Source organism: Lissotriton vulgaris, chromosome 2_1, assembly GCF_964263255.1.
Source record: "Lissotriton vulgaris chromosome 2_1, aLisVul1.2, whole genome shotgun sequence".
NCBI lineage: Eukaryota > Metazoa > Chordata > Amphibia > Caudata > Salamandridae > Lissotriton > Lissotriton vulgaris.
Window position 1 is genome coordinate 1,749,373,103 of NC_141687.1, and position 23,857 is coordinate 1,749,396,959.

General features: G+C 42.1%; 1 protein-coding gene across 1 annotated transcript in view; it reads right to left on the reverse strand.

Annotated features, from left to right (window-relative positions):
- TALDO1 (transaldolase 1) overlaps positions 1–19,918 on the reverse strand; it is a 137,210-nt gene extending 117,292 nt beyond the window's left edge. The window contains exons 1-2 of the mRNA XM_086957766.1: positions 19,642–19,918; positions 3,786–3,909 (exon numbers count right to left, since the gene is read on the reverse strand). Coding sequence (XP_086813892.1) covers positions 3,786–3,909; positions 19,642–19,735 — 218 coding nt within the window. The 5' untranslated portion in view covers positions 19,736–19,918. The remainder of the gene's footprint in view (positions 1–3,785; positions 3,910–19,641) is intronic.
- Between the last annotated feature and the right edge of the window lie 3,939 nt (positions 19,919–23,857).

A 23,857-nucleotide genomic window follows, 5' to 3' on the forward strand; every position in this document is an offset into this window, starting at 1 on the left:
TGAAAAGTTGGAACCTTTACCTTTTTCTGTAGCCGAATTTAATTCAGCTGTATGGCTCGCTCATGGGTTAATAACTGCCTTTTCCCCTGTTCAAATTCAGTTAATGCATGAAACGCTATGCTATAGGCAGATAGGAACCATTGGTAAGTGCACAGCTCCATGAAGTTTGGTCTCTACCACTTACCTATAGGTGCCGGAGGGAGGGTAAAGAAGTTTATTTAAAGGGAGAAGAGTGCACTTCTACACCTGATCACTCACTGGTTTGCAAGAACATCCAATTGCGTGGCTATTGTAACACGCGAGCTCCGAATTTAGCATGTATTTTAAAGGGTAATCATGTCCCAACTATTACACCGACATTCACATTGCTGGCTAACAGTAGCTATTTACTTTTAAATAATGAAGCTTTTTGCGGTATGTTGGCATGGATTCTGTACATTGTGACAGTCTCCCAACGTGTAGTCTGCTGTAAAACTGCTTTTCCCGCCTCCGCATGGGAAGCTTGATGTGTCCATCTGGCCTTTCATTCAGACCTTGAAAGCAGAGTTCAACAAGATGAGTCTAATATGGGCTCCATTGTCCTAGAAAGAAGTTCCCCTGACTTCTTCCCGTGAAACGTTTGTTCTTCACGTGGCAAACACGCGCACAGAGGTGCAGGCCCTTTTGAATACGGTTATCCCCCTGTATTTCAGTGCTTTGATTCACACTATATTCAATGAGTCGACCACAGGCTTGGCACATATTTTTTTTTTTTTTTTTTTTAAAGTAGTGAGTTTTGCCTTGTGACATCATTCCAAACTATATTTGGTGTGAAACCGGCATTTTCACTATTTTTTCCAGCATCTTTGGTGGTTTGCCATTAATTCCTTAGCTGCCGGTGTACTGCTGTTGATTTGCTTGCTCAAAAATGGCTGCACAGTCGGTGTTAGACAACATGTCGCAACTGCTACAGCTTCGCAACCGGATGCTTGAATACTATGGAAGCCTACCTCTGGCCACCTTGTGTAGCATATGGATTATCCTTCCAGTTTTCCTACTTTACATGCGTTCAGCCCGTTTTCCATTGCCTGGATTGTGCTTTTGAATGGGCTCTGGATTTGTGTCTCTGCAATAAGCTATCTCCTAACCCGGATTTTGATCAACTAATGAGTCTTAGTAGCTCATGAGTTAGAATGTTCTATGAGCGGGAGTATGGCCTGTGCAGCGGCACATGGAATCCTGGGCACTTGGAAGGTATGTGGGGCTGCACGAGACTTTCTGGCACGCAGTTATATCTAAGAACACTAGAGTTGTCCTCTGATGGTGCCAGAGGCTCCGGTTCTCGAAGAACATTTATGTTACTTCATGTTATTGAATTGGATGGCTGAAATGTTTTCTGATAACAAGGACTTCTTCTTGGAGGCTGTTGCAACTAAGTGCCTATATGCTGTTGGATTGAATTGGCATGTGTCCAGCTTCAATGCATACTGTACTAAAAAAAAAAAAAAACTACGATGTTTTTTCCATTTACATCATGGGCAAGATACAGCCCCTTTATGGCTTTTTCCTTGCTACTTGAATTTCAACTTCCAAGTATACATTTTGGCAAATTTTTTACTTTATTCTATCTCAATTGAACTTGAACTCTGCGTTCCCAAATGGTCTCCCTGCTTGTATGTGTTCCGATCAGGGTAGGGTGTAATATGGCCAAGGCCTTGCTTGCACACATTGCTATGTTAGCATAAGCTTATTAGAAGTTAAACGCCATTCTGCAGCCTTTTGCACAGGACACCACATGTAACTGTTGTTGTAAGTTAGGCTGCTGGATTTTTCCACGCATGAGAACAGCTAGTTTAACATCCCTAGACTCACATCGCGACTTCTGTATGTACAGCGTGTGCAGAAGCCTTCAAGGTCACCATAACAATGTAGGCTGTTCAGGTTGATCGGCCCCAGCTCTAGACATAACACGAACACAGCTGCAGCTAACTGAAATTCTAGCGCCTTTAATATTGCACTGCATGCATGATTTTGGCACTTGGAGAAAATCCTTTTCCAGAGAGAGCTTTGCTGATCCTGATGGGATTCACCCTGATGGGATTCACTTCTGCTTATCTTGAAGGTATGGGGTTCCCCATTCAAGCCTAAGGGACCTATTATTTGAAAACCTAGTTCCTAGCTGAGGAGGGTGGTTCACAAGGAACTATAGGACCCGTTTCCTCTAGTATATTAGGATTTCTCCCTTTGTGTTTTATAGAATTGTAACAATGCTGATCGTATTATTTTTACTCATGCCTGCTTATCTTAGCAAAAATACTGTATTTTCGAGCAAGTCATTAAAACAAACATGTTAAACTTTTTTGTGTCTCAGATTACTCACGTTGTGGACTGGTATGAGAATAAATAGAAAGAGTTCTTGATTGCCACCATTCCTGAGAGTACCCCAAGTCGCATGTTCTTGGTTGTCTAATCATTGGTAACTTCGTTATAGGATGAAGAGCTAATGAGACACTGATGCTAGTCAGTTAGGGGTTCTAGGTACTGAGGTGAGTTTTTTGGTCCACCACAATTCACCGAGATCCTGGGTCTCTGTGCACAGTTCTGTATATGCGCAGAATCCCCGCAACAGTATTCAACGATAGTGTTCTGCCAGGTTTCAAGAGCATAGTTCCATTAGTAGTAATAGTGCAACTTCCTAAACTCTTGCAATCAGGTGGATCAGTGGATGCCCAAATGTGGACTCCATCGAACAAGTCATCTCATTCCCAAGACTATGTATCAGGACATAGTCAGACTGGTCTCCTTACTTGATAGCAGCAGAGTATTTATGAACTAAGAATTGACTAGGGCCAGAACATGCAGTAAATATGAAGTAATAGCAACCTGGATTACATCCCCAACCAGAGTTGTATTTGATTTTACCACTTGGACTCCGGGACGGGCATGAGAATAAGGATTCCAATAATAAAATTAATTCACATTTTAATAATACTACTACTACTACTACTACTACATCACAGCAGCCTCTTCTCCAGGTCGAACAAAAGGACTGCTGGAGCATAGACATTCCACTATTGCACCACCTCATAGTTGATTTACTCAATAGAGGTGATAAACATTTAAGTGAAATCAAGTCGTAAATCACTGGTTCACATGTCTACACGCCTCAGATTGCATGTTGTCTAACTGCATGTAGGATGTGGTATATACCGTCTGTATGGGTTTATGTACAAGGGTACCTCCAAGTCTTGTGGTTTGTATGCATAAATTCCTTTGATAGGCGTTTTTTTCTCCAAATGTGCATGAATGTTCATTTATGCCTGGATGAGTGGGTGCACGGCTATCTAAAGCCAAACCTAATAGCTTTGACCATGCTGGTTCTTCTTGGATTCATAAGTAATAAAAAAAAATTTTTACTGTCAACGCCCGAACACACCCCTAACAAGAACTGACAGTATGCAAGAGTTTTTGGTTTTTAATGAGAATGCAACACCAATTTCTTAAGTGAAAGGTTAATCATAAAAGTATCACAACAGCAGGTGCCTTAGCAAATAACCTGGAGTTCTTGGGTCTAAAGATAGGTTTCTGAAGCCAGGTCAGCAGTCTATTAATACATTCTACCCAGAGTGAACATAAATTCCATTCTACATACCATAGAACAATTAAAATACAGAACCCAACAGTTAAGCGCGCAGGAAATTTACGTGAAGTAAACCACAGAACACCATCTCAATGATCAATTGACTGCAGCTACACTGACCACAATAACAGTGTACAACCCCTGCTGCGAATTCAGATGTACTTACCCTCCTTTCATCTTGCCATATTCTATAGCATCATCCACAAGCTTCTGGTAGTCCTTCATCTGGGCAGCAGCCAATATGAGGGATGGGTTTGTTGTAGCATCCTGCGGCTTATATTCATCGATAGCTAAAAAAAGAAAGACAGGAGTACATGTTACTGGTCAGTTGCGGCCATGTTGTACTGCCACAACTAAACATGCTAATGAGGTGTTTCCATAAGTGGACACTGAAAAGCAAAACAAGAAAAAGCAGAATCCAGATTCTGAGAACCTCGGAGAATGGTAACCATACAGGTACTTGCACAATACTCTGGATTCCAGATAAAGCCCTGGTATATGCTCCTTGTGCCGCCCATTGCAATGACAATGCAAACATGGCTGCAGGGAATACATCAGTAACATGACTGTAGTTTTCAACCGCCTAGTCAACCCCTTTTGACAGGTAAACCTCTTTTAAGGATTAAGTTATCCCTAATGTAGGCCCAATTGCCCACAGGGTAGGCTGTATGGTATTCAAGAGTGGGACATATGGAAGTTTAATATTTCACATGCCATTACAGAGAAAAATTATACCAGCTACGTTTTACTGTAGCAAGGCTGGCTGCTGCCATAAGACAACACTGGATATTATGCTAATTTTGGATTGTACCAGCTACAGATGTTATTTCAAGGACACTTTAATAGCTAAACAAAATCCAATTTAATGATAAGGTCAAAAATTGTCTAACTTTGCAGGAGAGGGTATGTTACAAACGTTTACTTTATACCTGCCTTAAGCCTCTGGAAGTTTTCTGTAAGTATTCAACGGTCATCTGGCAGCTTATTGGCGCAATTGGGGAGGTGTGAACTGCTCCCAGAACAGGGTCAATGGGCCTTGGGTGTGGGGAGGTGTTGTCTTCCCCTCGACAGGATGGCCCAAGGGCTGTGCCCAAACCCTAGGTGGCCTTCAAAGATGCCTCCCCAATCACAAGCCGATGTAGCTCACATAGGCCTGCCTTTTTTTGTCCTAAGCACACAGGCCCAAGTCCCAGTGGGAGGGTGAGCGGCCCCATAGCTGGTTTAGAGTTACCACCATGGTGGGGCTGGGATCCTCCTCTGACATTCGTGTTAAAATCCTGCATGAAGGTCACCCCCTGCTTCAAAATTTGGCTTGGGCAATACATATAACAATTGGGTACACTTCAAAAGGAGGTATCAGAATACTAAAAAACACTGTCTGATTGCTGAAAGCTCAGTTTTTACTTTACCAAAATTCCGTCTGATTGTGTTGAGTACAGGAACCATCGAAAACTGAATTTAGATGTAGGATGGTACTAGGATTATCACAATCTCACACAATTTGTTCAGATTACAAGATACTGGCAGGCAACCAAGCTTTTCGGGTCTTCTGTAGAGATTGGAGTAAGACTTATTGTAGTGAAAATCTGCAAGCCAAAGGCTATATCATGAGGTAATTGCCATCAAATTCCTTGCCCAAAAGAAAGTGACATTTCATGTATCAAGATACAGGTCTGCATGCTTTAACAGTGCAGTAATAACCCCCCCACCCCAGGCCTATTGGCTTTAAAATAGAAGTTTCATAGTAACTAGATCTGGCCTACAGTCTCTTGCAACTTCGCAAACTATTTATCCCTAAGGCTTTTGAAATAACTTAAGCCAATGATAAAAGCCAATGATAAATGCTGATCGGTAAATTGGGTAGTCCCCATAATCAATTCATACAACCTACTGTATTGAACACACTTTCCCACATGGCAACCATTAGGTATATTGTAATAAAACCAAAATATGTACAAAATTACAGTAAGTCATACTGGCTAGGTCACCATAACCAACTCACTACTGTCAATTGAACATAAGCTTTCCCACAAGAAAATAAAAAAAAGCACTCAGTGGAAGTACAATTTCTGCCCAATGAAATGGTGTACTCAATATAACAACCACAGTAGTATTTCTGAAAGCACTTTGTTGCCCAAAAAAAAGGTCATGTCTGTCGCCACTGTCTAGTACAACAAGCATTTGCAATGCAATAGGTCTTGCATTACTGATAGTTTAAGGTATTGGTGTTGCAAATAACGCAAAACCAATAGCTCATACTTTCAGTAATGTAAGACCTAGTGCATTGCAAATGTGTGTAGTGAGCCAGGAACCAGCTGTTTATGTCTCAGTGCAGTACCACAAGCTGCTCTTGGAGGTCTCTAGTGACCAAGGCACCAGAACTGCTTGTCTAGGTGCAGTACCGCAAGCGGCTCCTAGTTGTAACTACCCAAGCGAAGCAGTACACAGCTGCTTGAAATAGGAGCAATTATATGTTTAGTCATACAGCTGTGGTGACATCAGTGGACAGCTGAGAACCACTATAACAAAACAAGCATGCCCATGTTCAGGTAAAAGAAAAGCACATCCGCCATTATCCCATCTGAGGCGGCCGTGCTGCTTACATTTTAAAAAGCATCGAGGGCAAGCAGGTCCTGCCTGCAATAGCAGGCAGAAGAAAGGCAATTAAGAAAATAGTGCTCCCAGGCTCTAATTAAAGCATATGTATATGACCAAAGTAAAAGGGCCAGTCCACATGGGAGGTTACAAGTTAATCTTGGAAACAAAGAGAGAGAGAAAGGAGTTGCGTCCGTGGTGGCCGGACGGGGAATACTCCCGATTCCCTGGTCAAGGTATACAAAAGAACAAATGGAGGAGTATTACCCGATGAGGGTAATGAAGGCTTTTGTCCAAACTAAGGAAACACTGTTCCTTTGTTAGTAAACCCCTCACTCACCACCTGGTGGTGACTTGCTTCATCATCGGGGCCCACCCAAGTGGCCTAGCGTCACTTGGGTGTGCTTCAACACCTGAATTTACAGTGGAGCAGGTAGTGAAGTGTGGGATGCGAACAAAAAAGTGAGAGTGTTAAAATTGTCCTGGTTAATGCTTTTATACAATTTTTAATAAAAAAGTAACTGGACAATATTAAAAATTTGGGTGAGATAGTAGTAGGGAAGTTACAGCCTACATATCTCAGTTTGTGTTGGTCGACATGTTTCTACCATATGGGGAAATCCCCGGTATTCCTCAGGACCAAAACAAGGAAGTGGGTGGTGTGCGCCCCCTAAAAGACGCACCCAGTCCTAATTCCTTGGTCATCCAGAAGAAAAATGTACTTCTGGGTAAGCACTCCTAAGATTTAGGGTGCAGATAAAAACCTGTGGGCAAGAAAGAGAGTAAATAAAATAATTACTATCCTGTAACGTAGTGCAGAATTAGGGTGCAGAGTACGTGCAGTTATTCTTGCTATCCACAGTGGTGAATGACAGTGCCTTCATCAGTACAGAGCGTGTCTACAAGTGGTGTGTAAACGTGCTCATTAACGTGGGAGTAATAAATCTATAGAGTAAGGTATATCTGGCTAAGGGCTCTTGATTTTCGTCCTTGGTGCGTGCCTAGAGGTACATGCTTGCGCCGTTTGTCAGGGTGCACTAAACTGGAGTGCTCATACTGGTACCGTCGTGGTTCAAATTGTGCCAGCTGGGTAGTTGTTATTTAAATTATAAGTGTTCGAGTATGTCCTAATCAGGATTTGTGGTCAACATATGGACAGACTAGACTAACATACACATAAAATATAGAGCTTTTCACGAGGTGTCACATGGCTGGAAAGAAAAGGGCTTACTGGAGTGGAGCTCTAGTTGAGCTGCATCAAGCAGGAGGTGGGCGCTTCGCCGGTTACAACATGTTCTAATAGGAAAGGCATATGTTGTAAAAAGAGGATAGACCTACGTAGCGGATTAATCCTACATAGCGGTTCTGTTGTTCAGCCCAATTATTGGTCCTGCGTGGGGAGGAAAAATAAAACTTACAGTTGGATGTGGCGAGCAAAGGTGGATCACCTACGTCTCCCTGTACGCTGCTTGGTTGCAACGAGCAAGTGAGGGCGTTGGGCGTATATGCGCCTGGCTGCTTCCGGGGGGTGTCACGTGTCAGCTACGGCGGCCCGTGGGGAGGGGTGGTTGACATGGTAACCTCTGGACGCTGCGCCTGCGCCGTAGTAATGGCGTTGTAGTGATCACTACGAGGTTTAAAGGGTGAGCGCACGTTGGTAAAGACTACAGTCGCGCTTGTGCTGTTGTTAACGGAATGGGGCAGAGAAGGCATAGCAGAAGCCCGGGGGTTTTTTATTAAGAGGCTTCGTGGTTTATGATACCGGCAAAGTGAGGGATGAGGTGCATCCATAAGTCGGGACTAACTGTGTGGACCCGATTGGGCTAGATATGATATAATTTATTAAACTGGGAGCTGATACAGTTAAGCGAAGGGAAATGTCTGTGGTGTCAGACCGGCTCAACATTAGGAGTTTATATGAGAGGGCAACGTATCAAAAGGGGGGGTATTGATGGGTCCTAAGACAGAGTAATGGAAATGTTGTTATTTTAGTACAGAGTTCCACGGGATATTGTCGTTGAGCCCATGGATATGAGTGGAAAGTCTATATATCCATCTCTGTTCTTTTCCAAATAAACGAGCCTGGATGTTAGGGCCCGCTTGTAACTGTTCAATGACCGTCCACCTCAGGCCATTGGTGGTGTGATGGGCAGTGAGGAAATGGTCTGTGAGTTGTCATGTTCTTCTTGCATCTTATCGTGCTCCTGTGTTCGCAAATGCGTTGCTTTATTTTGCGTGTCGTCATACCCATGTAGGGTTTTCCGCAGGTGCAGGTGATCAAGTAAATTACATTATTGCTATTGCAATTCGTGTGGGATCTCTGTTCCCATGTTATTCCAGGTTCCAAGGTGATGGTCTTGGTGTTTTCTGTCAGGTGACATACACTACAGTCCCCACACCGAGAATGTCCAGTGACTGGTGGTAGACCCCATATCTGTGTGAATGTCGGGTCGCTAATTTTGATGTTGCTTTTGGGTCTAGTGTTGACCAAGGTGTTTTTCAGACTGTTCGCTTTCCTGTATGAGAAAAGAGGTTTCTCCCAATTGAATGATCCAGAATTGATTGACCAGTGCTTTCTGATGCTTTTGCTCACTTCATTGGAAATCACATTATAGGTCGTCACACAGGTCAGTGGTATGTTTTCACTGTCTTTTATGGTTTCTTCCAAAAGCGCTTGACGTGGTTGGTTTCTAGCTCGTTGGCACTTCTTGGTGATCTTGGTTGGGTATCCACGTTGTGATAGTTTAGTAGTGAGGTCCTCAGCTTGTTCTTTGAAGTCCTTGAGATTACTGCAATTCCTCCGTAGTCTTAAGTATTGGCCATAGGGAAGATTCTCCCGTAATGGTCGGGGATGAAAACTTTCAAACCTAAGAAGGTTATTTTTTGCCGTGGGCTTGAAATGTGTTTTGGCGGTCAGGGCTTCTTGATTCTTTTGAATCTCAATGTCTAGGAAGACCATTTTGTCTTTATCTATACTGTGGGTGAAGTGAAGATGTTGATCACGTGTGTTGACCCAAGCGATAAAGGCTGTAAGAATTTCATGCGGGCTCTTCCAGATTGCTAGCACGTCGTCAATATAACGGCGACAGAAAACTATGTTTTCAAAGTATGGGTTGGTAGGTGAGAGTATGTGTTTTTTCTCAAATTCAAAGACATAGAGTCCCGCTATGCTAGGCGCAAAAACACTGCCCATAGATGTGCCCCCTATTTGTAAATACAGGGATCCTTCGAATTCAAAGATATTCCTTTTGAGGGCCAAGGTTGCACAATCAATGATGAAACTCTTGGGTGTTCTGTATTCCCACGTGGTGTGCTCCAAGGTTTCTTTTAGTACAGTGATGGTGGCGTCCTGGGGGATGTTGGTATAGAGGCTTTTTGTTGTGTGAGGTTTTCCCTGTACTCATTGATCTCCTTATTTATTTCGTCCAATTTCTTTTTATATCCTGTAATGGTGGCTTTTATTTGGCAGAAGCGGAACACAAAGGTGACATTTCAAAACAGGAAGCAGATTATTTAACCAAAACAGAGGCTAAAATTCCATATTTCTATGTGGTCCCAAAGATGCACAAAAACAGAACACCACCACTTGGAAGACCAATAGTATCCAGAATAGGCTCACTCCTCGAACCACTGTCCAGATTCTGTGACTACTTCCTGAAACCGATTGTACAGGGGACCTCAACCTACCTGAAAGATACAAAAAGCCTCCTAACACTCCTGGAAACCATCAGAATGGAGGATGACATGATCTTGGTCAGCTTCGATATAGAAAGCCTCTATACCAACATCCCCCAGGACGCTACCATCACTGTACTAAAAGAAACCTTGGAGCACACCACGTGGGAATACAGAACACCCAAGAGTTTCATCATTGATTGTGCAACCTTGGCCCTCAAAAGGAATTTCTTTGAATTCGAAGGATCCCTGTATTTACAAATAGGGGGCACATCTATGGGCAGTGTTTTTGCGCCTAGCATAGCGGGACTCTATGTCTTTGAATTTGAGAAAAAACACATACTCTCACCTACCAACACATACTTTGAAAACATAGTTTTCTGGCGCCGTTATATTGACGACGTGCTAGCAATCTGGAAGGGCCCGCATGAAATTCTTACAGCCTTTATCGCTTGGGTCAACACACGTGATCAACATCTTCACTTCACCCACAGTATAGATAAAGACAAAATGGTCTTCCTAGACATTGAGATTCAAAAGAATCAAGAAGCCCTGACCACCAAAACACATTTCAAGCCCACGGCAAAAAATAACCTTCTTAGGTTTGAAAGTTTTCATCCCCGACCATTACGGGAGAATCTTCCCTATGGCCAATACTTAAGACTACGGAGGAATTGCAGTTATCTCAAGGACTTCAAAGAACAAGCCGAGGACCTCACTACTAAACTATCACAACGTGGATACCCAACCAAGATCACCAAGAAGTGCCAACAACGAGCTAGAAACCAACCACGTCAAGCGCTTTTGGAAGAAACCATAAAAGACAGTGAAAACATACCACTGACCTGTGTGACGACCTATAATGTGATTTCCAATGAAGTGAGCAAAAGCATCAGAAAGCACTGGTCAATAATCAATTCTGGATCATTCAATTGGGAGAAACCTCTTTTCTCATACAGGAAAGCGAACAGTCTGAAAAACACCTTGGTCAACACTAGACCCAAAAGCAACATCAACACTAGCGACCCGACATTAACACAGATATGGGGTCTACCACCAGTCACTGGACATTCTCGGTGTGGGGACTGTAGTGTATGTCAACTGACAGAAAACACCAAGACCATCACCTTGAAACCTGGAAAAACATGGGAACAGAGATCCCACACGAATTGCAATAGCAATAATGTAATTTACTTGATCACCTGCACCTGCGGAAAACCCTACGTGGGTATGACGACACGCAAAATAAAGCAACGCATTTGCGAACACAGGAGCACGATAAGATGCAAGAAGAACATGACAAAACTCACAGACCATTTCCTCACTGCCCATCACACCACCAATGACATGAGGTGGACGGTCATTGAACAGTTACAAGCGGGCCCTAACATCCAGGCTCGTTTATTTGAAAAAGAACAGAGATGGATATATAGACTTTCCACTCATATCCATGGGCTCAACGACAATATCCCGTGGAACTCTGTACTAAAATAACAACATTTCCATTACTCTGTCTTAGGACCCATCAATACCCCCCCTTTTGATACGTTGCCCTCTCATATAAACTCCTAATGTTGAGCCGGTCTGACACCACAGACATTTCCCTTCGCTTAACTGTATCAGCTCCCAGTTTGATAAATTATATCATATCTAGCCCAATCAGGTCCACACAGTTAGTCCCGACTTATGGATGCACCTCATCCCTCACTTTGCCGGTATCATAAACCACGAAGCCTCTTAATAAAAAACCCCCGGGCTTCTGCTATGCCTTCTCTGCCCCATTCCGTTAACAACAGCACAAGCGCGACTCTAGTCTTTACCAACGTGCGCTCACCCTTTAAACCTCGTAGTGATCACTACAACACCATTACTACGGCGCAGGCGCAGCGTCCAGAGGTTACCATGTCAACCACCCCTCCCCACGGGCCGCCGTAGCTGACACGTGACACCCCCCGGAAGCAGCCAGGCGCATATACTCCCAACGCCCTCACTTGCTCGTTGCAACCAAGCAGCGTACAGGGAGACGTAGGTGATCCGCCTTTGCTCGCCACATCCAACTGTAAGTTTTATTTTTCCTCCCCACGCAGGACCAATAATTGGGCTGAACAACAGAACCGCTATGTAGGATTAATCCGCTACATAGGTCAATCCTCTTTTTACAACATATGCCTTTCCTATTAGAACATGTTGTAACCGGCGAAGCGCCCACCTCCTGCTTGATGCAGCTCAACTAGAGCTCCACTCCAGTAAGCCCTTTTCTTTCCAGCCATGTGACACCTCGTGAAAAGCTCTATATTTTATGTGTATGTTAGTCTAGTCTGTCCTTATATGTTGACCACAAATCCTGATTAGGACATACTCGAACATTTATAATTTAAACAACAACTACCCAGCTGGCACAATTTGAACCACAACGGTACCAGTATGAGCACTCCAGTTTAGTGCACCCTGACAAACGGCGCAAGCATGTACCTCTAGGCACGCACCAAGGACGAAAATCAAGAGCCCTTAGCCAGATATACCTTACTCTATAGATTTATTACTCCCACGTTAATGAGCACGTTTACACACCACTTGTAGACACGCTCTGTACTGATGAAGGCACTGTCATTCACCACTGTGGATAGCAAGAATAACTGCACGTACTCTGCACCCTAATTCTGCACTACGTTACAGGATAGTAATTATTTTATTTACTCTCTTTCCCACAGGTTTTTAGCTGCACCCTAAATCTTAGGAGTGCTTACCCAGAAGTACATTTTTCTTCTGGATGACCAAGGAATTAGGACTGGGTGCGTCTTTTAGGGGGCGCACACCACCCACTTCCTTGTTTTGGTCCTGAGGAATACCGGGGATTTCCCCATATGGTAGAAACATGTCGACCAACACATAAACTGAGATATGTAGGTCGTAACTTCCCTACTACTATCTCACCCAAATTTTTAATATTGTCCAGTTACTTTTTTATTAAAAATTGTATAAAAGCATTAACCAGGACAATTTTAACACTCACACTTTTTTGTTCGCATCCCACACTTCACTACCTGCTCCACTGTAAACTCAGGTGTTGAAGCACACCCAAGTGACGCTAGGCCACTTGGGTGGGCCCCGATGATGAAGCAAGTCACCACCAGGTGGTGAGTGAGGGGTTTACTAACAAAGGAACAGTGTTTCCTTAGTTTGGACAAAAGCCTTCATTACCCTCATCGGGTAATACTCCTCCATTTGTTCTTTTAGGTTACAAGTTAAGACAAGGCGGTAGTAAAGGGGGGTTAACAAGCCTATTAACCAATCAGAAACTAGCATTTACGACGGACAATGCAAGCCAAAGACAAATATGGGCAGAGAGTAGGCAGGGCTACAAGTACATACTGCAATACAGCATGCCTCGCAGAGCAGTGCATGCGTGCAGACTCTAGGCTCAACCAAAAAAAACAGAACAGAAAGGGCTTTAGTGGACAGTCATTTGTATTGCTTTATCCTCAGCTTAAGGCAAACACGAAAAATTATTCAAAATCTCTCTTCCACAAACTCTAGTCTCTACCACAGGCCACTCAATAATGTGATGTCAAAGGGATCAACAAGACAGACCACTGAACAGGAGGCACCGCCTGATGCAACTCACAGCATTAACCTTTGTATTTCCATTTTCTCGTGAGGAAGTTAATGGTTCATCGCACAGGCTGCCAAAAGCTAAGCTTTTACAGCCTAACGTCTATACTGCTAGCGAAGCACTGTAGTGAGAGGGGTGTGCACTCCCAACTGGAGCCTTCCAAAGGAGACCAATATTGAGAGAAAGCAAGAATTTCACTCAGAGAACCACAACTTTAAGCTGTAAGCATTGTAAGATTACCTTATAAAAAGGTTAAACGTAACAAGACACATTAAAAAGGTATGCACTTAAAATCCAGGAACTGAAGCTTGGTAAACTTTAAATTAAATCTATTCGATAACAGAATGGAGTTGCGTTATAAGACTGCACGCCCAGTCTTTCCTACTCTGCAAATGCATTGCAATTCAATCAATATTCTGGAACAGAGGATTGAGCAAGACTGGAACACATCTATTGAAACAATCTCAATATTACACTTAATTTACACCGACCTAAGACCATTTACCAAAGGCATGCCAAATGTAGCCATGGATGGCCGACAGCCAGCTTCCAATTATTAGCTATTAGATACTTATTTAAACAACGCCGCCCACTCTAAGGCCAACCTACTCTGCAAAGTCACCACAAGTCAGCATTCTGCAATAGAGAATTGAGCAAGCAGGCTGTGCACACTTCTTGAGAAACAATATCCACATTGACATATTTCCTCCACACTGATCTCAAACTAAACAAACAAAATAGCTGTATTCCCTAGCGGAAAGTTTTGGGATATAAGCCAGTTTGGTAAGAATCCAACTGCAAATTAAAACACAGATCGGAGTAGAGGATTCTAATCAGTAGGGGCCACATGTAAAAACCATTTTACTGGCTGCAAACGGACTTCAAACGCACAAAGGCTTTTGCGGCTGTAGAAAGCCTCATTAGTGATTTAGTAACCTACTACCGATTCAGGTTTGTGATTCTGTATCAGGAACGGGCATGTTTAGGGCATACCTTCCTAATACTGAAACAGTGTTGTGTTAATGTTTTGTAACCGAAATGAGTTTGTAACAAAATTCACAATATGTCCCCAAATTTCAAATTGGTGGTAACCCATTTACAGATAAGGGTACTGCAAGGGGCCCTTCCCCATTGTGAAGGTTTGTAAAAGCATTTGCTTTTTTTTTTTTTTTTTTTTTAGAGTAGTCAGTGGTTCCATGGACCACTGCCTACTCAAAAACACACACATATATATATTTTTTTAAATCAAGTCGCAATATAGCCTTTTTCTTTACACCAACAAAAGACAAGAATAAAGCATGAACAAAGATGAAGCTTATAACCATGTAAAAATGCAAAAACGTAAATCAGATAGATTACAGCAAAGTTGAATAGTAGCTAGAATACAGCAAAGTTAAATGGTAGCTAAAATATTATCAAGCATTCACATAACATTCAAATGTCCTAAATGAAATAAAACATTAAACAGGTAGAACAAACCTGAAGTGATAATAAGAATTAAAATGATAAAAAGTATTTCACTTGAGTTAATGCACTTTCACACCATCACCCATTCCCTCTTCTCACAAAGGGAGAAGCAAGCACACCGCACACAATGTTGTACGTATACCATGAAATACCACTGCAAGCAGCCCACATACGCACTACTGTACACCTAAGAAGGAATAAAGTTTCAAGTAAAACGCAGTCCCCAGTAAACTTTAAGGTGGGCAAACCTATAATGTATTCACTGTACTGTAAATCAAACTTACAAAAAACACGCATACTATGCACCTGAAATGACCTCCAGTCTCAGGCAATGCATAAACTACATCATAAACAGTAAAATAATCAATCCTATAGTGCAACAAAATTCGCTGTACACCAGACAAGGCACAATGTCTAGGCAAAACAACTGTACGTAAAGCAATCAATCGTATAAGGCAACAAAAAAAAAAAAAACTGCGCTGTACACCTGACAAGACAACGAGCCTCAGGCAAAACACACACTAAACAATAAAGTCTAGGACAACTAACCGTATACCACAAAAATTGCGCTGTAAACCTGACAAGACGAAATGTCTCTGGCAAAACCACAGGACGTAGGAAAACTCTTCACACAGCAAAAGGGTAAAGAACCCTAAAACTCAGGATCAAGCACACAATACAGTGTAGAAACAAGGGGAAAACCCCTTACCACAAAAGAAAATCTGCACCAAACCTAGTCAGAATATCAGAACATTTGAAAACAAATAAAAATCGGACGAAAATCTAGAGCATAACCTCACCCATAAACAGTAAATCAAGAAAAGGAGCACAGCTAAACAATGCAGTACCATACAAGTGAACTAAAAGTAAATAATCTCTTCACTAGATTTCACAGTACAAATTAGTCTGACTAAATTAAAATATCGGTACAAAAGGGGGTGGTGATGGACGGAGCATCTGAATCAAACACTCACAGCCAGTCAAAAGATCTGGGTTTAATCCATCACCGTTCTTTAGCCCACTCTGCCACCCCAGTTCAGACATGGCTATATGCAAATCAGTCTGACCCTGTTTTTTGGATTCGAACATGTCATTCCTCACAAGATTGAATATTGTGTTGTTGACTGATTTGTATTAATAATGCATAAAATGAAAAAGGAACTTTTTTAAAAAAAATAATTGACAAATCGAATTTTTGTTTTGTTGTGTTGTGTCATATATATATATATATATATATATATATATTTTTTTTTTGTGCAATTGCTGATCGTAACCATTGGATGAACGTTAATTAGATGATAGATATATACCATACAATTTATGGTGTGACGAGACAGATAATTAATTGTTTTTGTCTTCATAATTAAGTTTCTTGAAGAAATCCCCTTGGCATCACTTTTTCGTAATTTACTCATGGGAACAGTCCAGCCCGAACTGCCAAGCCATGTCTTCCCTGGACCGGAAACAAGCTTCCGAGGACCTGTTTCTGGCATTCCAACCATCTTCAGCCCCTGGCTTGCTTGAATCCAGTGGCAAAGTGAGCAAGGGACTCACGTCTGAGCATACCATGCCACACTTGGCGGCCAAAAGCGGTACAAAAGGGGGTGGTGATGGACGGAGCATCTGAATCAAACACTCACACCCAGTCAAAAGATCTGGGTTTAATACATCACCGTTCCTTAGCCCACTCTGCCACCTCAGTTCAGACATGGCTATATGCAAATCAGTCTGACCCTGTGCCTCATGGGAACAGTTCAGCCCGAACTGCCAAGCCAGGTCTTCCCTGGACCGGAAACAAGCTTCCGAGGATCGGTTTCTCATGGTGGGTGTGTGCTCTCATAACACCACAGAGCGGTGCGACGTCACTGAAGAGCTAGAAGGCATCACACGACACCAGGGAGAATGGTAAGGTGAGCGCGCACTGGCAAAACCAGTGGTCTCGCAGCACGTAGCCCATTCAAATGTCACGTATAACAGCGGCCAGCACTTCCCCGAAAATGTTAAAGAGTCACTCACTGCTGAAATCACATCAAATCAGTAAAATCATAAAATCACGAGCACTAGTTGAAGTGTGGCTCTTCATGCGGTGGCAGAGATTTGCCGGAGAATGTAGATGAGAAATATAAAGTCTTGTCAGACACTATAAATAATAAATTCACACTCTGACAGACACTGTAGGTCGCTACTCTATGAGAATGCAAGTAAACTTCTAATGTTCATGTAGCTGTGAAGAAGAAGGTCAAGAAACACTCTAAGCAGGTTGTCCAGATGGTAAAAGTCACTGGTGGGGCTGGTAAGAGCGTTCTATTGCCAAGATTACGAGCAGGAATTTCTTTAGTAGTTTCCAGAAGTAGAATTTGTAGAGCATCCAGTTCTCTTTGTACAAGTATTCAAATTGTCCAAATCAATTCCAAAAACAGTTCCTCTTATAAAAACATGCACGTTTCAAATTGTCGCCAAAATTTAGTAGGTAAAAGAAGTCTAAATGTAGCCAGGTAGTAAGTTACAAGAAGGTTGTTTATTAAGTCCAGTTCCTGATGAAGTAGATGGTAGATAAGATGGTAAATAAGATGTAAGGTAGATCAGGAGCAGCCTCCCTACTGCTCAACCTGCATTCACCAACTTACAATCATAATCCAGGCATTCCATGACATCACCACACTTTCCAAAACTCATGCTGGCTGAGCAGTAGGTAAGAAGTGCAAAAGAGAGGGGGGCGACAATCAAGTCACAACAGTAGTTACGACCTTTCAAAAAAATCAAAATGTAGCAATCTTCAGATCAATTAAAATGTTAACAAATCTCCTTTCCTGAGCACTTAGCTGAATCTTGACTGTCTAGAAATACTGTTTTCAAGTCACGTGCCTTGGCAACTTCACACAAGAGACATTGATCATAATCTTTGATATTAAATGTAAATGCATCTCGAAAGGTGTATGAACAGCGGGGATGTATGTCAATATGACTCAGAAAATAGGCAGCATCACATCAAGGAGTTTCCAATCTACAGTACTTAAGTGCCACCAGTCCTTTATTAAAATTAATAATTCTGTTTGCATTTTGCAGCCAACAAGTGAATCCTTCTTTGCCAATGGAAGCACTAGGTGCCTACACTTGTACCGTACTAGATGGTCCCAAGTTACTAGCAATAATATACCAGCAATCCTTTGCAAGCAGACAAAAAAAAAAAAAAATTGAATCAAAAGGTGTGGAAACACAACATGACAGTAATGTGGGTCGGAGGAGGAAATGCAACAACAATCCAGTTTGGGAATTAATTCTATCTACGATGAACCTAAAAGTAATATATGCTTACTATTCGACAAAGTACACACGTGTTATACACATCCATTAGCCAACATTAAATGGCAATGTAGAATACCACGCAACCCAAAATATAGTTTTTTGGGGGTGGGTCAGAGCGGGTTTAAATCAGCACAAACCATGGGTCAGAGTGGACTGACGACTCACGGATACAATTCTGGAGATAAACTGTAGCAGCTAAGTGTTTATTTGTAATTAGCTCAGATGTCTTCTGTAGTGGGCAGAGCAGCTGTGGTAAATTCAGTCCAGCTCATTTTCTTTTTGATGTCGCCAACATGATGATGTAGGTGGATCGGTATGTACAGCAGATTAGGGAGACCAGGAGTTTAAATTTACAGTTGCGGAAATATCACAGCTCAAAAGCTTAGATACTGGTCATATGTGAAAGTTAGAAGCATGTTCCGGGCAACAAATAACCACCACGTATACATGATCGCGCACAGATTTTGTCCCTAAAAATTAGTAGAACACCTTCTCAGATACAAGACTCCACATCTTACAACGGATGTTCAACAAACGCCTGCTATTAACCAAGCTGAACACTCTCCGACGGTACATAGCACTGAGAACGTAGAACCCAGTATATGTAATCAATAAAATAGCTATCAATGATCTCCTTTAACCAGTGCTTTAAATGTTAAGATGTACTATTGTATTCACTCATGTTTTTATGCTCAAATATACTTTGTCTCCCCTACGTTATCCTAATTACAGCACTAACATTCCATAGGTTAATGTCTGTACTACAGAAGAAAAAAATAAATAAACTGACATGCCATTTACGAAAAGAAACCTCAATTCATAAAATACTACAAGACAGAGAGAGGGCTTGCAGTAATGGGACACGAGAAGTCTACGATAGTCCACGTGGGAAGAAGTCCTCACAGCGGTAACCGCTGCCATGTATAATAAGAACAAAAATAAAGACACCCCCTCCCCACACCCATCGGTCATCCTTTTAACCAACACCTCTTCCCCGTTCTGTATGAACTACGCTACCACTTATCCAGCAGGTGGCGAGTAAAGCATAAAACCCGAGGCCCCATTTACTCTATACAATAAAGAGAGGCGTGCTAGACAATAACTAAAAAACATTATTAAAAAACACCCCACTCCAGAGCTGAACACGGAGGCGAACAGTTAAGACTATCTCCCGCGTGGATGGCTTGTACCCAAGAGAAACGGCCAGGCGGAAACTGCTGCCACTTCCTTGTATACTGGAACGCTTCGAAAAAGTACAGTCCGCGTTTCAGGAGTTGGACATTCAGGAAAATAGATGCAGTAGGCTCGTTGAGATTGAGATCAACATAGGGAGAAGTAAAAGGTGGCTCTTTCAACCAACCCTTACCGTTGAAGTCACCAGTGTCAGCAACCACTACGGTGTACTTCTTAAGCTGATCGAGCGCGGACTCCTCCATCTTCTGCCGCTTCCCAGTGGACATAACGAGTTGAGGGGTCCGCGAGACTATAAATACCCGACGTGACAGACGCAAAGACACACTGCGGAAGAGCGACGTTCGAAAGAAGCGTGCGTTAGGACAGATCAGGCACTGCTTTTGCTGCGCGAGTCCGCATGTGCAAAGGTGTGGCCAAGTCCTGGGCGGTAGCCATGCCAGGATCAGGCAATTTCGTCATTGGAGTGGGGCGGAACAAGAAAGACCCTTGTGCAAGCATGTCTTGCGGGTTGAGGGTGTGTCTTGCACGAAATTCAGAGCAATTTGGCTGCATTCATAGATTATCATCATACAGTAACCGTTTTTAAAAGGGAAATAATCATATGGATCATGTATTAAAAGGGAAATGATCATATGGATCATTTACGGCCGGCGGTGCCCATTTTAAAACGAGGGACCTAGAATGAAATCGGCGAATGCTCAATAGCCTGTTATTCTGGGCAAACCATTTAATCTCTCTTTGCCAAAAGCAGAAAAAAACTCAGTTTGTGTAATGTAATTTATTGCTAGTGTAAAGAGTTATAATTGCCCTTGGGCCAAGGTCGCACTGTATAAAAGTGCAAAAAAAAAAACAACATTCTGGCTACCCTTAGTATTGTCGTTTAGCAAACGAATACGGCCTGTGTGATTCTGCCTTAAGTATGCAATGATAAAACGTTTCTCCCACAATGAACTTCCTTTAAAAGCTACTGTTACATTCTTTATGACATTGTATTTTTATTCCGGTACCTTTAAATGCCTTGTTATGTTTTAGATGCTTACTGTTCTATTGGAATCTTTGAGTGCTGCAAGCCATCAGAGTCAGTTAATTGGATTTCCTGCTCTGCGCTGGCTGTCCTCATCTGTTGCTGTGCCGCTTACTAATAAATGATTGACTTCAAGCTTCCTTCATGACTGATTTCTTACAAATTTTGGCGACGAGGTGAAGAACCAATTAAGCGGCACAGGTGTGGAACCTACAATTTTTTTAACTAAATTTCTGCGGCTGCATGTTTAATTTTACAAAAAGGATAGAAACGGACTTGAAATTCGTTTTCACCACCTTAATTCCTACCGGTCATTGAAAGTCCCAACCAACAGTGAGTGAAGCAATTTTATACATTTTTAGAATATATCCAGACTTTGTTTATATTTGATTCTACTTTACCGACCGCTGGGACCTGTGAAGACTCGTGGACATTCTTCACATTGAGCGCGATTAGCCTATTTCCATCCGGAGCGTGAGCATTTCATTCCTCGCACTGTGTATTCCAAGTGACGTGACGGAGGAAGGAAGAAACGCGTATTGAATCATCACGCATCTCACGCAAACGTGCATTACGTCATCGCGTTACGTGGCAGCCATTTTGTGTATTTTGGTTTCCATGGATGCACAAGTAATCGCAAGTGCCGATTCTCGTCGGAAATAAAGGCTACAGTTACGGAAAGTACATTTTAAGGTTTGAAGTGACATTAACCTTAATCTTAAACAGCGGAAACACAAAGTAAGTGTTGTCCATCTTGGAGAACAACGCTCTATTTTTTTTTGTGACATTTGGATTTAACTTTCAACAGAAATCGTCTGGAACATTGATATTTTCTGCACCATTTCTTTTATTCTTTTGAAACCTACTTAATATTTGTGACAGTTTTATGTGACAGTTTTATGTACTCATTCATTTATTTATTTATGTATTTGTTTTTACATTACAAAGAAACACGGCTGAGAGTTTAGTTATTTTCTCTAGCTTTGCACTCATTGTTATTTTATTACTTTGTTGAACATGCAATTCGATCCACCAGAAAAGTTTCTTCAAAATAAAGGCGATGCTCCCATTCCTTGGACACGATGGAAGGAGGTATTCTTCAATTATATGAAGGCCATCGATGGTGAACGTATGGGGTCAGAAAGGAAGAGTATTTTGCTACATTGCTTAGGTTCAGAAGGACAAATGGTTTTTAGAGCGTTACCACCCATTGCACCTGCAGAGGGTGAGGGTGATGGTTCAAATGTGTATAAGGAAGCGTTACTTAGAATAGAGAAAAGATTCCAACCTGTATCAAATATTGCCTTAAATAGGTATAAGTTTTATGCACGTGCACAACATGATTTAGAATCTTTTGACGATTTCATCACTGCACTAAGATCATTATCAATACACTGTAACTTCGGTAATATGTGTGATGAAATGTTGAGAGACCAAATCATTGTTCATGTCAAGAATAAGAAAACCCAGGAACGCTTGTGGGAGTTGGGGGATCCAAAATTGTCAGAAGCCATTGCTATAGCTAAATCGCTAGAACAATCAGAAAAATGGATGTTAACTGTTAAAAAACATACTGAGCAGAAATCTAACTCACTTGATGAAGTTTGTTTGGTTAAACAAACAGATGGTCAACTTACTGAAAATTCACACTCTTCGCAAAATTATTCCAAAGCTAATAATTCAGGGCAGTTTAAAAGATTTGACAAAAATGTTACATGTTATAAGTGTGGTAGTAAGGGACATGTTGCTTCATATGCTGGGTGTCCTGCTATTAACAAGGAGTGCAGGAAATGTGGGAGATTAGGTCACATTTCTACTGTGTGTAGAGATGTCAGGAAATTTGTTCAAAATGCCAGGAACAAAATAGCTTATGTTTCTGAAGATAGTACAAAAACATGTAATTGCACTTGTGCTACTGGATCGTCTTGTTCTGAGGAGAAAAAAAGATTTGTTGTTTATCTTTCTGAAGATGTGTATAGCATTAATGCATGTTTGGAGGATGGTTCTATAAAAAAACCTGTCTGTGAAATGTTTGTTTTGGGTTTAAAAATTGACCTTATGGCAGATTCAGGTTCCCCGTGGACTATAATTACTAAGGAATACTTTGAGGAACGTTTAGGTTCTGTTTTGGATTTAAACAACATTCTGCCACCTGATGTTTGTCCTCTGAGTTTTAATGGTACGAGAATTGACATGTTAGGTTTCTTTCTGGTTGATCTTACTTTTAGATCTAGGTGTGTTAATGTAAAATTATATGTGGCAGTTAAGGGTGTTAATGTTGTAGGTTGGAAAGACCAGTGGAAATTTGGAATTATACTCAATCCCCGCTCTAAAGATCCTGTGTCTTTAGATAATACGTTTGAGTGTGACAAAGTGTCTTTAATTGTATCTCAAAGAAAGGCTGACATGGTTAAATCAGAATTTGAGGATGTTTTTTCGGACAGGTTGGGAAGTGTTTGAAGCCATAGAAGGTTTAACATCAAACAAAGCTCCCGGCCCAGATGGCATCCCCCCTGATTTATTTAAGTCCAGACCACACTTCTGGGCTCCTATCTTGCTGGCGGTTTTCAATGCTGCTACAGGGGTAGGATGTCCAGTGACCTGGGGGGTGTCAACCATTGTCCCGGTTTTCAAAAAGGGAGATAGGGGTAGCCCATTGGGCTACCGTCCAATCTCCCTTTTGACTCAAAGGTTAAAGTTATCGGGAGAGTTCTGTTGAGGAGAATCACTAGTTGGGCAACCGCAAATAATGTCATGTCTATATCTCAATATGGATTCTGTGAGGGCAGATCCACGATAACTCAGTGTCTTAATTTATTCCTCATACTCAGCAAATACACGGTGGCCCAGAAGGGTACGATCCACCTCGCCTTCATGGACCTGTCGTCAGCCTTCGACTGTGTCAACAGGGGGAGGCTGTGGCAGCACATGAGGGCGAGGGGAGTCGACATTGGGATTGTCAACTTCCTGGTGGATATGTGTTGAAAGTGAGCCCATAATTCTATCGATGCCCAGGCTGCTGGCGCAAACCGCCTCTTAGTGCCCATTCTGAATAGTTACCAAAATAAAGAGACGGGCGCTGGAAGCAGGAATCGAGAGCAGAGTTTATTTCTCATGAGGAGAGCCAGTCATTTCGGACACGAAACACAGTGTCTTTCGGGAGGTGCTCTAACAAATGAGCTTGAGACTCTTGCTTTTATACATTGCAGAACATTTGATGATACAATCAGGTCAGTATGTCGCAAAAGGAAAACATTCCTATAATCCTCGTGATGATCCTACTCCACATACGTTCACAATGGGGACCCTTGACCTGCTGATAAGAGGGGAGGGCGATCGTGCAGCTGAGTGTGTCATAGGATGT